Source organism: Falco cherrug, chromosome 1 (genome assembly GCF_023634085.1).
Source record: "Falco cherrug isolate bFalChe1 chromosome 1, bFalChe1.pri, whole genome shotgun sequence".
NCBI classification, from domain to species: Eukaryota; Metazoa; Chordata; class Aves; order Falconiformes; family Falconidae; genus Falco; species Falco cherrug.
Genome location: NC_073697.1, coordinates 62,296,936 through 62,313,931, shown reverse-complemented (window position 1 = coordinate 62,313,931; position 16,996 = coordinate 62,296,936). Strand labels below are relative to the sequence as shown.

Here is a 16,996-nt window from a genome sequence, read left to right as displayed (position 1 = left end):
TAATGTACTCTTTGTTCACTCCTCTCACAGTGTCATTGCAACAGATGGCAACAGCTGCTTTCAAAACAGTGGTGGCTGCAATAGCCTTAATTACTACTGTAGTAAAGTGAAAGTGCATGTTTTATCATGGCAGAAATCTAAATAACAATTCAATGCCAGGCAATTCTTGTGGATTCCCTCCTCCCTTCATTTTTTAAGGCTAAAATTCATAGGATTCACCACTTCAAACAGCAGCAGAACCTGTTGCATTGAATTATGGAAAAGTTTCTAATTCAAATTATATAACATTTATTTGGTTAGCATAAAGAAAAACAACTTAAATTCAGAAACTTTATGGTTTAGAAGTAACTTAGCCTAAGATTTTCAGTTCACACTTTCTACTCAAGAAACATTCTATAGGTAATGTTTTGGAATCCTTTGGAATCCTTATAGATAGACATCAGCTTAGTATAGTGATTTGCAGCTTAATGGTAGATGTTGTGTATGTCTAAAATGCTTAAAAAACCTTCTGAGCTGTCTGTGACATGAGTCAGTGGATATGGAGTACCTTCAACACCTTGTCCCTGCATCGGTCCAGTGCAAGAAGTGGTATAACAAGCTTTATACAGATACACTTGGGCCTCACAACTCAATGCTTTCAAATATGATGCTTTCAAACAAGCAAAACTCAGAACTAAAAATAAAACCAAGGTTGCTTACTTAAATAAGATAACTGTAATTTTAAAAAGCATCCTAAGTATTTCATAGGTAGGTGTTGAAAACCTGAAATTTGGCTGGGCTGTAATTAGTACTCTTGCATGAGGTTTTCAGAGACTGGTGAAAATAAAGTTGGACTTGTCCAATCTTAGAACTAAACAACTTACTTAAGCACCTTGCTTATCTTTGCACAGTGAAAAGCACAGTCTGCCAAAGTTCCGCAGGTCTATATTAATTCCTGTAGAAACATGAGTGGAAATTTCCATAAAGTTGGTGTTTCAATAAGCACATGCTGACGTTGAATCATTAATCTCTATTAGAGGTCTTATGCTTTGTCTACCCAGAAATGTTTTAACATGTAGTTAGCTGATTTAGTTTAGTAAGTAGAAAAAGCAGAGTGGACACATATTTTGGTTTAAACAAGCATTAGCATATGCTCAATGAAAATATTTTAAGTTAAAAAAAAAGAAACATTCCTCAGTTGATAGCTTGCAGCAGTTTAACTAATCAACTTAGAATTGGTTCATGTATAACCTATGTAAATGTTTTAGTAATTAAAGGCCTTGGTTTCTCATCTGTGAGCTGAAAAGCACACATCTACCTAACAGAAAATTGTGAAGGTATATCAGCTCATTTTATAGGGCAGTGAGATACAATGGTGGTTGTTTTGGCATATAAAATAATTTTCACATGTCATAATGGCATTTAAAATGCTGTGGTTCATACAGTACAAAATATGCATAGCCGTCCATTGAAAGATGCCATCCTTGTCACCGTTAGAATGAAAGCTGATAACTATTATGCATTTTTCCCCAGAGTTCCTCTCTAATAGTAAGATTATCTCCATCCTCTCCTGACATAGAAAGGTTGCACAAATCTTCTTTAGTTCAAGGACAACTAGCCCAGTTTAGATTTTAATTACTTGAATATAAGAGAGAGCTTTCTCCCAACTTCAAAGGACCAACAAGGAATATTGCCCTGCTCTCCAGAGCATTTTAAATGCTATTTTGCTTTTAGCTTGTTTTACAATAAAATGTGTGGGTTTGAATCGTGAATAGCTGTCCTAAAATACATGGAGAGCTCTGATACAAAGTGGCCTAAAGGATAGATTCTGTTTTCACTAGGATTTGAAGTTGTACTTGATCAGACTATTTTAGACATTTGTAATGAAGCCTAAATATACATTATATTTATAACATGTAGGAAAATAATTATAGGTTAAATAGTTTATTTCAAGTAAAATTTAAGATGTCAGGTGGTCAGGTGTAAATATTTAGTTTTAATGTTTATGTTAACTAGTATTTCATTTGTTCCTCTACTTTACAGCTTCCAAAGAATGAAGATTTTGGTAATGATTGATTTTGTCCTTGCAGCTAGCTTGATGGATGTCACTGGCAGCTCTGTAAGTTCTAGTAATTAAATCTGCCTCTAGAGTTTCTTCTAAATATTTTATACCTTGTCCTCCATAGTGCTTACAATGTATTTCAGCTACATGGGATGCCAAAACTTTTGATGGAAAAGATTAGAATTCAGAACAAACCTGAAAGACTGGGGAAATAACCTCAAACGGTGTTCAGTGGGGACAAGTTTCCAATAAGGAAAAAGGAAACAAATGCATAAATATACAATGGAAGAAAAATGACTGGGCAATAGCACTGAAGAAAGCAATCCAGTCAGTTTGTTACTGGATCCAACATTAGATAAGAGGTGATAGAATATCTTTGCTAAAAAAGGTAACACATGATGCATTAACAGGTACATTGTACAAAAGAAACACAGAAGAGTTATACTACCATTCAGGGAGAATGCTAACTCAGAATAACACCTTTAGTTCTAAGCAGTGTACCTACAGAAAGGCAAAACCCAGGAACTCCTAAAGCAGTGGCTACAGCAGTAGTATTTCTGGTCATTGACACTCATAATGAAGAATGTTTCTATCCTTTTCTACCTTGTCCACTTGCCATACAACTTCTTCTCAAATAACATCTTGTTCCCCTGTTACTATGTTATAATTCAAACTCAGAAACAACAATCAAAGCTCCTTCATTTCTAGCTCCCAAACCTGCTATGTATTCTGCCACTCCAACAAAAACCCTAACACAATCACACTTAACTGCTTAAAATATTTTTAACCTCACCAGTCTTGTACTGCTTGTCTTTGCTGTCCTTCCTAGTTTGATATTCAGGTCCTAACTAGCAGGGACCTGGGAGACTAAGTTGTTGATTCATATTGCCTAGGTGGAAGTGGTTGCCGAATTTACAACTGGGTAAGCATCAGTTTGTGGCTTACATTATCTTACAGAAGCCTTTTGTTCACGTAAGTAGCTTTTTAGGGGCAGAACAGGAGGCACCTGCCCCTCCACTTCTGCTCAGCAGAGAAAGATCTTACTAATTTTTATAGAAGCCTACTGAGAAAAAGGCGTTACAATGAAATGCAGTTGCTTTCTTTTGATTTTTTCATTTGGAATTTTAGGGGCTTTAGCTGACCCTGTGACAAAAAAATGGGAACATTCTGAAATTTTTCTCTAAGTTTTCACATTTAAATCTCATTAAAACACTAATCTTAATCGAGATTTTTTGGAGCTTATTTAAACTCTAAAAATACAGGAAATAACACCTCAAGTAAAAATTTTGTGCTTTTATAGTTTTCATAAAGTATTCTGAGTAATTTATAGCATCAATTTTAATGGAAGGTCACTAGCTACTAAGTAATTCACACAATAATGAAGTAAAGATTGTGAATGAACATTAATTGCAGCAGCTGGTTAAATATGTGACTGCATGTCCAAGAGCAGAGATGTCAGCAGTTGTTAGGTAATTGCTTCTCAATGTGGAGTTCAAGCAGTTGCTTCACTGAAACAGACAGAACAGGTTATGTTCAGTCTGGTTTCAATTAGCGGGCACTACTGTCCACTGGAGACTAACAATCAAATTCACATTTTATTGAGTATTTCAACATTTTAATAGTTTAACTTCCGTCTGTATCTAACAAAAGGAATAGCAATATGTTATAGCTGCTAACTATTATAACCCTAAGTTACGTTCTGTTTCTATATTACTCTAGCTGTACACTGGTTTAATTCCAGTGTTAAATAAAACAAAGTAACAAAAGAGTTACTCTGTGAAAAAGTGTAGTAGTGCATTCAAAGAACAGCCTGGTAACCTGCAGATCTAAAAGCCACATCAATCCACCCTGAAGTTACGCAGCTAACTTGTGATTGTCCCATGGGAAAAACAGGTGTGGAATTCCAAATACGAGGATTGTGGTATTGCCGTCTGCCATCCAGCAGCGAAGTGTGATGGGATTTGTCTGGAGTTGACAGAAAGAGACATCAATGAGGAAGCTAGAGTCAGGGAGAGCAAGCCAAGTATCAGATAGCAGTACTTTTCATATGTATGCTACTTTCAAAACTCATTTCTGCTCACTCTTTTTATGGTGTACTTATTTAGGATGGCTGGTGATTTCTTGATCGTCACTTGCACTGTGAGCTTAAGTCCTTTTCATCAGGAAATTGTGAAGTGTAGTGTAGCTGTATTACCGTTCCCCCATAACGAGTGTATTGTCTGTAAAGCAGATGAGAATCAGCTCCGTGTTAGTTTTTCATGTTCATGAATTAATGCATAATTTTTAAGCAAACAAAAAGAAAAGATCAAATTAAATGCAAAGTTAAGAATAGTATTTAGAGACATAGCCTGTTGCAGACTTGTGTTTAATTTGATTCAAAGGAAAGCACCTCTTATGGTGGTATATGAAGTACTGTCTTACTGAATTTAGATACTAACCTTTCCTAAGGCGCAATAACATTTTTTGAGAAGTTCTGTACTTTTGCTATATAATTTAATTGCAGTAGGAGAATGGCTTTAGCAGTACGAATAGGTGAATTGATAGATGCATTTTCACTGCACCTGAAAGAAACACACTTAGCTGCCTGCAGCTGCCTCTCAAATGTGCAGACTCGAGTTCCCTCCAGAATTGAAAGTAGCTTTTCATGGCTCAAACCTTGCAGTGTTAAAGAGACCACTCACCTCAAGTCTTGCTTAAGAAATTGCAAGGGCCTGGCAACAGGGGCCGCCGTTTGCAGCGTTACTCAGGTCTTTCCTATTGTATTTTACCGTGTTCTTCAAGGTTGTGAGCACTGAGTTAAGACTGATAGAAGCTAACCTTCTCAATAAACAAACGCTGCAGTAAAACTGGTAAGTGTGGCATGTTGGCCTCTTTATCACTCTTAATATAACTAGGAGTGATATTTGGTCTGACTGTTAACATGGACTTTTTTGAAAGCTTTATTTCTATAGTTAGCATCAGCTCATCAGGTTGAGCTTGGAAATATTTTTTTTTTTAATTTTATATTCACTATTTCTCAACCCACCTATGCAGCTTTCTGGTTATCCATAATTTTCTGTATGTTCTCAGAACTAGTCTGAGAATTTGCAAAGACCTGTCAAGGAAGCCTCTTCTTAATTTCCCAGTTCAACTCAGCTTTTGTGAAGGGTTTATATGAAGCTGCAGATAGAAGTTGAGACAACCATCCTAGGACTGCATAATAGTGCATCCTTTCTTTGTAATATGCAATGTCACACATTAACTAGTGCTTATGGTCAAATAACATCCCTCTAAGCCACTGTAGAAAGTTTGTCCCTGTATGTGCATCTATTTTAAATATTGTCTTTCTTGTTTCCAGCTAGAAGAAAAGGAGGGTATGCTAGGGTTCTTGTATAGCCATCAACAACTGGAAAAGATTTTCAAGGGAGTGTTCTTAAATAAGATGGGACTCCAGGGATATTGGGTCATTGGCTACTTTGTTTATTCTTCTAAAAATGTTAGTGTTTGGTAAAGATGCTTCTTACTTTACAGCTCCTCCTTGTGGTCAAGCATCTTAATGGCCTCTCAGGACCTAGTAGCGAGCAGTTGGAGTCTGCAGACACATCTGCTGTCAAAGCAGCCTGACAGGACAGCCCGAACCCAGAGAGGCAGCCAAACCTTTTCCTCTCGAACATGTCACTGACAAACTGCCTAGTCCTGCCACATGTATATTCCCCATTCCTTTATTCCACTATGTATATTAGAATGCAGTTAAGTATGAATTAAAGCAAGCATCTGATACACTTCAGAAATAGTTAAAGCAGAGGCCTGTATTCAGGATTGTTCTGCAAAGTCTGATCATCAAATTTTTCAGTGTGACTAAATATCACAAGCAAATGGAACATAATGTCTAGGAACCATTTTACTGAATTCATGGACATAGATTTTTTTATCTTCAAATATTGTCTTGAAATGTTTCTAGTTCTTTTGTCTATTTGTTGAAAGTGAATTGCATCCTCTAGTGAAAAACCAAAGGGGCCTGCGACACTTACTTCTATCAGAAATAACAAGTCATAGTCATGACATAGTTTATAAGGATGTTCCTTGACAGCAGCGGAAGCGCCTCTGCTTTTTAACTAGTACCGCAAATTAATTATGAAAAAAACCCTGCATGTAAGTAGAATAATAAAATGCAGATTCTAATTAATAGTGTTAGTTTCATTCACAAAGTTTATTCTTGGAGTTGTGAATGGTACTGCAAGCAAGTCAGTCTAACCAGAACTGTATTTGTGCTGCATAGAAACTTACAGAATGGTATCAGCCTTCCAGACAGAAGAAATAAAATAAATAAATCACTGCAGCAAGAAAGTGACAAGAAACATTTTGGTGTGAGTGTTCATGGAAAACAGGTGAGGTCTGAGCCTGATACAAATGAAAGTATGTGGATGGTAGTGGAGGTGCACATCAGTATGCTACTTTAGATTTCTCTCTAGTTTAGTGTGCTAGGGCGATGTTCTAAGATACCATCTCTTCCATAGGGATGGCAAATGTTACAGATCTGCACCCTTAGCTTGTGTAAATAATGTTGCCTTGCGAATAAGGTTGCACCAATTCAGAACTACCGCATATTTGATCTTGCATATCAGATTTCCAAAAGGTTGCCCTCTGATTTTACTTTTACAGTGCTAGTTGTGCTCTTGTGCAAGCATCATAGCTACTAAACTCTGCTCATTCACAATTGCAGACACAATGTTACTGATACAAAACCTCATGTCGCATTTATAAAATGTATCATAAAACTCCAAAGGCTTTTCTCCCCCATGTTGAAATCAGATTTGTTTAATATCTATTTGAACTGTACAGGCTGTTTTAGTTTAAGCTCCCTAGATTGGGTTCTATTCACTGTGGCTATTTCACCATAGTCATTAATCTAAAAACAATTATTTGTTGCTCAGTGTACATTCAGCATGTCAGAATTTGGAACAGTTATTCCAGCTCTCTTGTCAGAATCTCCACACTTCTCACTGACTCTGCATGGCAAAATTAAGTGTACAAGTTACAGCACAATATTGACTTCAAGTTTTTAACTTCTGTTTTTCATGCATATTCGCAGCTCCTTGGGACTATTTATTTCAGCATGCCAAAAATGAGCTTAAAACTTTACAGTATTCATGTTCACAATGTTAAGATTTATCATAAGAAGTATGTAATCTAAAAGCATTTGAAAAATGCATAATGAAGTCGAAAATGTATCAGTGTGGACTGCATTTCTTTAAAATTCTGGAATTTAGAACCTTCACAATGTTAGTAGCAGGCCTCACTGGACAGCAAATCTCTGTACACAGCAGGTGACAGAGAATAAGCAATCTTTTTGATAGGGTCTGTACTATTGTGTTTTTCCCTAAGTCCCCTCTGCATGTTTGCAGTAAGAGTTGGTAGTTTAGCCACTAAAGAGATGGCCTCTTTGCAAGGCAGCTGTATGTTTCGACACTGGGTGATATATGAAATAATTTCAAATAGAGGTAGCAATTGTGGTGGAAGTCAACATAGTGTCTGTAGGAAATTGTGACCAAAATGTTTTGTTCAAGTTAAATACTATTTATGACTTGTTTAGTTGGTTTTTTTGTGTCACATGTTAAATGTGACAAAAAAATTTGTTGATTTTACAATATGTTTTTCTCTCTAGGATGTACAGAACTGTTTTCAAGAGCAGATAAAACTTCAGGGCCAAGTCAGGCTTCTGGAACATCGTGTGGAACAGCAGCAGTTAAAAATTACACAGCTTTTAGAGAAGAAAGAGATTCAGTACAGTGACAGAGGAGATGAAAACAGTGTCATTGACTTGGAAGGAAAAAGACAGTATTCAGGTTAGAAATGAAACCATTCTTTCAATCTCCATTCATTGCAATGATACCCAGAAGCTTTAGCACAATTGGGCCCATTGACTTATTGTTTTAAAAGCTCAAAGAAAATTGTTTAAAACACAGTGTTCAGCTTTCACCTAGGCCTGCTGCTGCAGGGAGAAATTGTTAATGACAGACGGTATAAATCCAATAATAATTGAAGCAGTTTATTGATTTATTAATAGCACATAATTAAAAAAACAATCTGTGAACAATAAATTCAGAATAAATATCAGCAATACAACAGATAAAAGCCAATAATAGGCATTTACAAAATGTTAATAAACAATTACAGATTTCTAAATACCCTTCTTTAACTAATCTCAAAAGGTTCTAACCCACAGGGTCGGTTCACATTCACAGAGTCATGTGGCTTACAAGCACGCACCAACTCTGTTGAAATCTGTAAGGTCCCTGAGACATCTGTATTTATACACATAAGCCTGACATAATGACATCTGCATCTCATTTTAATAATACTCTGTTATGTTGCACCATTTTCATAGAATCATAGAAGCATAGAATCATTTAAGTTGGAAAAGACTTTTGAGATCATCAAGTCCAACTGTTAACCCAGAACTGCCAAGTCCACCACTAAACCATGCCTCCAAGTACCACAACTACACCTTTTTTGAACACTTCCAGGAATGGTGATTCCACCATGTCCCTGGGAAGCCTGTTCCAATGCCTGACCACCCTTTCAGAAAAAAGAAATTTTTCTTAATATCCAATCTAAACCTCCCCTAGTGCAACTTGAGGCACTTTCCTCTTGTCCTATCACTTGTAACCTGGGAAAAGGGACCTACCCCCACCTGCCTACAACCTCCCTTCAGGTAGTTGTAGAGAGCAGTAAGGTCCTCCCTGATTCTCCCTCTCTCCAGACTAAATAGCCCCAGATCCCTCCATTGTTCCTCATAACACTTGTGCTCCAGACCCTTCACCAGCTTTGTTGCCCTTCTCTGGACATGGTCCAGCATCTCAATGTCTTTCTTGTAGTGAGGGGCCCAAAACTGAGCATAGTATTCAAGGTGTGGCTTCACCAGTGCTGAGTACAGGGGGACAATCACATCCCTAGTCCTGCTGGTCACACCATTTCTGGTACAAGCCAGGATGCTGTTGGCCTTCTTGGCCACCTGGGCACACTGCTGGCTCATGTTCAGCCATCTGTCAGCCAGCACCCCCAGGACCTTTTCCCCCCGGCAGCTTTCCAGCCACTCTGCCCCAAGACTGTAACGTTGCGTGGGGTTGTTGTGACCCAAGTGCAGGACCTGGCAATTCTGGTTGAACCTCATACACTTGGCCTTGGCTCATTGGTCCAGCCTGTTCAGATCGCTCTGTAGAGCCTTCTGACCCTCAAGCAGATCAACATTTTGACTTAGTTAGGTTCAGCTCAGGACATCACAGCTTCTAAAGTACTGGTTTTAAGTTGTTTTTGTAATCTCGCCAGCGTTCGGGGGTGGTGAACCGGTCGCTCTGCACTGGAAGAAGGCTGTGTGTTAGTTTGTAGTAGCTGGAGTGAGGCCCAAACTCTTAAAATAATAAAACACCACCCAAACCAACAGTTGGATTGAAAATACAATTTGAGAGTCTGATTCTTGGATGGTGTTGATTTTTATTTGTCCAGTGCTAGAGAGTCTAAACTTCTATAACTTTCAATAGCATTGTTTGAATATGCTTGTAGTGTTCATGATGCTGGAAGAAATCACAACATATAACAAGGCATCAAATATAATAAAGCACCATTAAAATAAAAATAAAAGCAGTTGTACATCTGACTTTAAATTTTAACTGTATATTAATTTATGTATTCAGCATCATGGGATACTTTCTTTTATGATTATGGTTGACACATTTGTTATTAGAAAAAACTATTAAACCCACATTTAGCTGAAAGGTATTTGTCCTTTCTTAGCATATGTCTCAGTTTATTTTCTTAAACTGTGATTCTATATAACAGATTTAAGTTGTTCAAGTTTCCGATTTTTTTCCCATTATTTTTTCACTGTCCTTGTAGCTTGGAAAATGCTTTTCCCTGTTGATACTGCATTATTTTATTCAAACTACAATAGCATTTCAATGTCAACAGAGCTGGATAATTTGGGGTTAGATAGGGAGGGAGAAATTCCACATTAAATACACCTGCTAAAAATTAAAATATGCTTACGTGTTCTGCTAACCTACTAAGAAAATAACAGACAAGAAAAGCTATTTTCCATAAGTTAATCAAACATTCTCTAGAAAGACCACTCAGCTGTTATTTAAATAATGTTTTCTATTCAAGTTTATTCAAATCCTGGCATTTCTGTTTGTTTCAGTATAAAGTGTTTATTTTCTATGTCTAATCTTCACTGACACTTTCACTGAGAAGAAATAAAATAGTTCAGAAAGTTCCAAACTTGCCTGGAAGTTCAGCCAGCACGTTCATAAATGTTTCAGGGAAAATCTTACAGTTAATCATCCCTACCTTTGCCAGGAAAAACAGAAATATTGAAAATTATACGTCTTTCCTGTATGACTACTTGATGGTAGACTGCATATAAAAAAAGAACCACTTTCATTTCTTAAGTCCTAGGGGGAAAAAATATAAGATTATACAATTACATCGCTGTTATATTTTCATGAGCCCTGAATTTTGTCATTGCTCTAAATGCTGATTAGTCATTAAGGCCAATGCAGTTGAGACCGTAAACGGTATTAAGTCAAGGTAGTATCATTTTACACATACATTGCACTTTTTGGGGGTAGTCTTCTATATGTTTTTGTACCTGTTTGGTACAATGGACAAGAGTATGAGGTCCAGCAACTGTTTCCCTTTTTTGACACTGCAGGTTCCATACTCTTGGTTTTGGCAGTTCTCTGTGGACTTTCTGGACATAGAAGTACATGTTTATTTTCAAAGATTACTGTGTGGTTTGTATATAGAGAAATTATAAGATTGTAACAGGATTCTAATGTGGATGATACCCTTTTAAATTAAAAGCGACACCACTTAAACCAGAGGAGTTATTTTGCTAGTCAATGAAAACAAAAATGATAATACTTTATGGTGGAAAAAAGATTTTTTTAAAGAAACGTCAAAATAATACCAGCTCAATAAAGTTTTAAAGCAATACAAACACAAGAAAATGCCCAACAGTCATAGAAATGTGTTTGCAGAGGTTATTTATTTTGTATTAGCCTGGTTCATACGCGATTCTTACGTGACATGACTTGATTTCTGTTACTGACTTGATTTCTGATTTTGTCAGTAAGTGTAAGACTAAAAAACACTGATGTCCAATGAATGTTTTGTGAGCAGATTGTGCAGAAATCTACAATGACGGCCATAAGCAAAGTGGATTTTATAAGATGAAACCTATCCAGAGTCCTACTGAATTCCTTGCCTTCTGTGACATGTCTGAAGGGGGTGGTTGGACTGTTTTTCAGAGACGTTCTGATGGGAGCCAGAATTTTGATAGGTAGGTACTAGACTTAGTCATTAAAATTGGAAACAAAGTGCAGAAACGTTAAACCAGATGCGGCGAAGTTAAATCTTAACTTTAGAATTACATAAGTTGTTATCCCAGATAAAAGGGAGGAATGGTTATTCTGTGGGATGGCCTCCAGATGAGATACTGCTTCTGACTCTGGCTGTCTTCGGGGAGACATCTCTTCTAGTCTTTTTTTAACAGCTTGTGCATTTTATGTGAGGACGCTTCAATGTCAAATGCATTAACAATTGTTGGAGCAAGAACTCTTAATGACAAGTAAAGGACTGCCTTGTCTTTTGCAAACGGTAAAAATGTAAAAAACTAAAAATGTAAGCAATCTGCTTGAATCATCAGCAAGCAAGTTTCAAAGAAGCCCACTATGTGGTAATTTGTAGCTTATGGTAAAATGCCTTCAGGAAAGGTAAGATGGGGAGAACTTGATTTGTAAATACCTAACCTCCTTGCCTTTGCCAAGACGCAAGTGTTTTTTTGGGAAATGTCCAGAAGTGACATTTTTGGTGCTGTGAGACTTGAATATAAAAAAACCCCAGATATCTACAGATATGAGAAGCAACAAGAAGGATTTTAGAACCTCTGCTTTGCCCAATTAGCTTTTCATGTATCTGCATCCTTCTGTGGAGTTCTCTTACCTGTGTTTATAATTACTGCAGCTAACTTGACAACACCCCTGTGAAATACAGAAGCGATCTCCAGAAAGGATGAAAAACTGCAATCCAGCCAAGAAAACTTTGCTATTTTTATTTTATAAAATATGGTCAGACAAACTACATTTACAATTGTTAACCACCACACACAATTCATTCTTCTCCTTTGCCAGAGGCTACCAGCTACCTGAGTAGCAGGTGCTGCTTTTCTCTTATGACTGCCTGTCCCCAGCCTAATACCTTCAGCCATTCATTGGTCAAAGTATGGTTGCTTCTCATCAAGGAAATAGATTCTATTTTTGTCCCCATTAGAACACGTAATGAAACCAAACCCACTGAGAAAGTGTTTTAAAGCCACTGTAGGCAGGGAAAAGATTCAATTTTTTCAGTATACACTGAAATATATTCTTGAAACTATGCATCAGTATGAGTTCCAAAATTGTTAGAATCAGTCAATAAGTCAAAAATGGAAATGGCTAGCTAACACCTCAGTTTACAAAATGATATATCTAGCTGCAGGAGTTTCACAGCTTAATCAAATCATGGAAAATAAAGAAACAATGCTTGTGATACACCTACACATTCACTTAGATCCCCTGGATTTAACCAGGAAAAATGTTTTAACTTTGGGTAAATTGTGCTATACCAGAGATGGGACTGAGCTAATGTGTTTTCTTCTGGTCTTAAGATTTGTTAAACTTAAACCCCTTTGAATGTACCTCTTAGGACTACTCTTTGGACGGTGATTCAGTGACCAGTTTAGTGTGGGATTCAGCTTTTCACATGTCAGAAACAGAAACCATTCTGTGAAGATCAATAATATATATAAGATAATAAAGTCTAAAATATTTTCTTATTAATGTTCAGATATATAATGAACCTACAGAGTCCAGCAGAGAACTACCAAGATGATCAAGGGCTGGAGCACTTGCCCTGTGAGAACAGGCTCAGGCTTGGAGTTAAGCAGAACTCAGTAGCAGCCTGCCTGTACCTACAAGGAGGTCACTAAGAAAACAGAGCACTTTGAGAGCACGTTGAGTAAACAGGCTCTTTACAGTGGTGTCTGGTGGGAGAATAAGAGACAAAGTACATAATTTGAAATAAGAGAGGTTCAGACTATATATAAGGAAAAACTTTTTCACCATGAGAGCTGTCAGCAGGTTGCCCAAAGAAGATACACGGTCTCCATCCTTGGAGGTTTTCAAGATCTAGCTGGACAAACCCTGAGCAACCTGGTCTGATCTCATGGCTGATTCTGCCTTGAGCAGGACATTGGACTAGATTACTTCCTGAGGTTCCTTCCATTTTGAATTATTCTTTGATCTATGATTGTATGATAAAATAAACATCCCAGCAAACTTGCTTTTTTTGCTAAATTAGTAATTTATATTCTTTGCAGAGTCTGGACTGACTATGAAGAAGGCTTTGGAAATTTTGTTTTGACAAATGGTGAATATTGGCTTGGAAATAAAAATCTTCATTATTTGACTAATCAAGGTAAGATTTATATTATAACAATAGTCTTCTATTGTTTCTGTTTCTTTGCTCTTTCTGGGCCATTTTTTGTTACCCTTTTTGTTATCATAAATCCTGAGTTCTGTTGTTACTTATCGTGGACTTCTCCAAGTTTCAGAACAAAACACACTTGAATATATGTTTTCCAACAAAAGGCTGAAAACTGTCATTGAGCCAATAGCATGCAGGGAGCCCCCGCAAAACAGGGAAGGGTAGACAGAAGCATACAAAAGAATTGTCTCTACCCACTTCACAGTGAGCATCACTAACAGCCCAGTCAGGTAGCATGCTGTGCCAATTCATTTAGTCAGGGCTTTACATGGCTGCATAGGCTATTACATGAAGGTAAATCTAGTCCTGTCTTAGAAAGCTATTTTCGTCTAATAGTCACTCAATCTACTGCAAACTTCTGCTTTGCTGTAGAATGCTGCATATGCAAAACTTACCCATTGACTTGGCCAGCTAATTCATACGGAAATCAATGCCAGCATGACGTGGTCCTGGTTTAACTCTTTTATCTTGAGAGTATAAAAATCTAAATTTTTAGCTGTATGCTTATTGATTGATTCTCACTACGACCTCATTACCACCTCAAATAACTTACTAAAATATAAAGCCCATAAGGCCACTTTTTTAGACTTTTTTTGTCTACACTTGAAAATCTGTATTGGAATAATTCTAAAATTTTCTAAGCTGAATCAGTTGAATAAAGATAATTAATAGCAAGATATACTTTAATATGCATAAAGAAAGACAACAGAAACCCATAAAATATGCTGATGATAGAGATCAGACTCGTTATAAAAACATAGTATTTTAATTTCCTGCTGTATTGTTCTGTTCTGAAAAGTAGTGAGATAGGCTAGTTTAACTAAAATAATGTGTTTTGTTATTTCTTAAGGGAACTATACTTTAAGAATAGATCTAACTGATTTTGAGGGAGAACGGCGTTTTGCACAATATGCAAGATTCAGCGTTGCAGGTGAAGAGGTAATGAAATATTAAATAATGACTAGAGGTTTTAATGTAAATATGGATTCTGTAGACATACAATAAACACACAGGTTCTCTAATTTTCATAAAGGTTTGTGTAGAACCTTTTTTTTTCTTACACATTTGTAATTTTCAAATATGTAATAGCAGTGGTTTACATTGATACATCAATTTCACACTTTCTGTAAGATGTATGAATCATTTGGTTTAGCAGCCATGGATAAAAGCTGTTTTTTTGTATTTTTGTTGCGATAACCAACAATAATGGTACATGATATTCTGATCTGTTAACTAACTGTGCTAACTAATATTGTTTTTATGTCATTTATACATAAGGTTATTGACAAATTTTACCCTTGCTAACCATCTTTACACTCCTTCATTATCTAGTACACAGTGTTTAAGTGGCATGACATTTCTGAGTGTAAAAATAGTAGCAAATGGAACAGCTTTGTTTCCACTTTGTGGTTTCACTCTCTGACATGCTAAAGGCTAAAGACACATTGGAATTATTATTTTTTTTTCTGTTTTTTCCTTTCTTCACATTTTTCATTAGCATTCTTATGAGATGAATTGTGGAGAATACTCTGGTACAGCTGGTGATTCTCTTACTGGTGGATTTCATCCTGAAGTAAAATGGTGGGCTGACCATCGAGGAATGAAATTCAGTACTAGAGACAGGGATAATGACAACTATGAAGGGAACTGTGCTGAAGAGGAAAAGGCTGGCTGGTGGTTTAACAGGTCAGGTATTTTGATCTTATATCAGTATTGTCACCTATTCTGCTTCATGCATACAATAATAATATATGGTAGAAGGTAGGACTGGCATTGTTTATTATATTTGCCGTCTGCCCTTGACCTCTACCAGAGATCTCAGTGCTGGTAAGGCTGAGACTCACTTTAGAAGGGACAGCACCTACCATACAGCTCAAGTTGGTTTGCAATAATGGTATTTGCTATAGGCTTTGGTCATCTTTGTTATCGAACAGTAAAGAGAAGATAATTCTGCCCCTTAAAGGTAACCAGTTTTTACACAAGTAGGTCATGTAGAGTTTGCAGATGTACTTCATCATACATATCCCTGAAGCATTCACTCTTGCATTTCTCCTGTGTTGCACGAGACCAGATGTGGCAGTGCTGCAGAATATCTGACAAGTTAAGCTAGCGCTGGGTTATTAAGCCTCATGTTTTTCACCTCAGTTCACAGCATCTCACTCTTGTTATTCCTTCTATATCAAGAAAGGAATGCATGTACTCAGTTTCTATCAGTGAGCATGGTTGGACTGAGAGGAAGATTTTTTTCAATAGGGTTCAGTGAAAGAATTTTAAAATCCTACTTACATACACATGACCAATTCAAAAAGAAAGGATAAAACTGGTAGTGTTAGCACTGTCTGTATAGGCAGCTATGTTCTTTCCCTTAATTAATTAGATAAATATAGCCATGAAGAGAAACTATGCAATTCAGCTGTGTAACAGAGAGGTTTAAAATACAACTCAGGGAAGCATACTACTCTCTCAATGTGAACTCAGTTCACTTGGCAAGAGCTGCCAGGCTGGATCAACTCCATTGTTTCTCTCTGTTGTGTCATCCTTTGTTTCTGTTTTTTAACTCCTCATTTTCCAAACTATTCCCATAAGTAGTCTGTGACCACCTTAGTTGATGTGATGTAGCTATTAACTCAAGATTTCACAATCAATTATTTATTTTAGTACGTTTTAATATATTTGCACGGATAGTGGGTCAGCAGAATGTTTGACATATGGAAAAAATCACATGCAGAGAAAAGTTTTTTTGCAGTTCTTATGAAAGCTAAGATATTAAAGGGAAAGGCAACTGTGTTGGAGATCCTTTTCCCATGAAATCAGAACTTTTATTGATTTAGAGGAATATCTAGACCTCAAATAGCATAAAACACTGATGTCATGCTGAGTTCATTACGAGTGATTCACCAATAACTTTTAGTCAACTGCATACATTTTTTGTCTTTTAAAAACTTTTTTTTTTTAAATATTGGATTGGTCTGGAAAAAAGAATGACTCCTTTGCAAAAGTAGCTGTATGGCAGAACTTGACAGTTATTAATACCTTGTAGTTGGTGCTACCTAACTACTAAAGATAGCTAACTCCTACCAGGCTAGTTCCTATTATTGCTGTGTAGCTCATGCTCCTAAAGAGACAGTCTATCTGGATAATGAAAAAGAGTAGTGTTACTCCACTGCCTTGCTACTGACTTTTTTATGTTAAGCCTAACATAAAACCACATACTACAAATTATTAGAAAATTTCAGTATCCTTGAATCCTACCCAAAAGAACAATACTGGCATAGAAAGGAAAGCACTCAGAACACGTATTTGTTATGCACAGATTAGCAAACACAGAAGGAATTAGTGCTCTTGGCTGGTTTGTATAGGAGCTCCCAGCTATGAAGGAAATTTTTATAGCCA

General features: G+C 36.7%; 1 protein-coding gene across 2 annotated transcripts in view; it reads left to right on the top strand.

Annotated features, from left to right (window-relative positions):
* The window catches only part of FGL1 (fibrinogen like 1), a 30,863-nt gene that overhangs the window by 3,804 nt on the left and 10,063 nt on the right, over window positions 1-16,996 (top strand). The window contains exons 3-9 of one of the 2 annotated variants that reach the window (XM_055713091.1): window positions 2,023-2,098; window positions 6,300-6,408; window positions 7,686-7,866; window positions 11,201-11,360; window positions 13,437-13,534; window positions 14,454-14,542; window positions 15,102-15,289. In XM_055713091.1, coding sequence (XP_055569066.1) covers window positions 2,082-2,098; window positions 6,300-6,408; window positions 7,686-7,866; window positions 11,201-11,360; window positions 13,437-13,534; window positions 14,454-14,542; window positions 15,102-15,289 — 842 coding nt within the window. In that variant the 5' untranslated portion in view covers window positions 2,023-2,081. The remainder of the gene's footprint in view (window positions 1-2,022; window positions 2,099-6,299; window positions 6,409-7,685; window positions 7,867-11,200; window positions 11,361-13,436; window positions 13,535-14,453; window positions 14,543-15,101; window positions 15,290-16,996) is intronic. The other variant, XM_027802186.2, reaches the window with a different exon arrangement.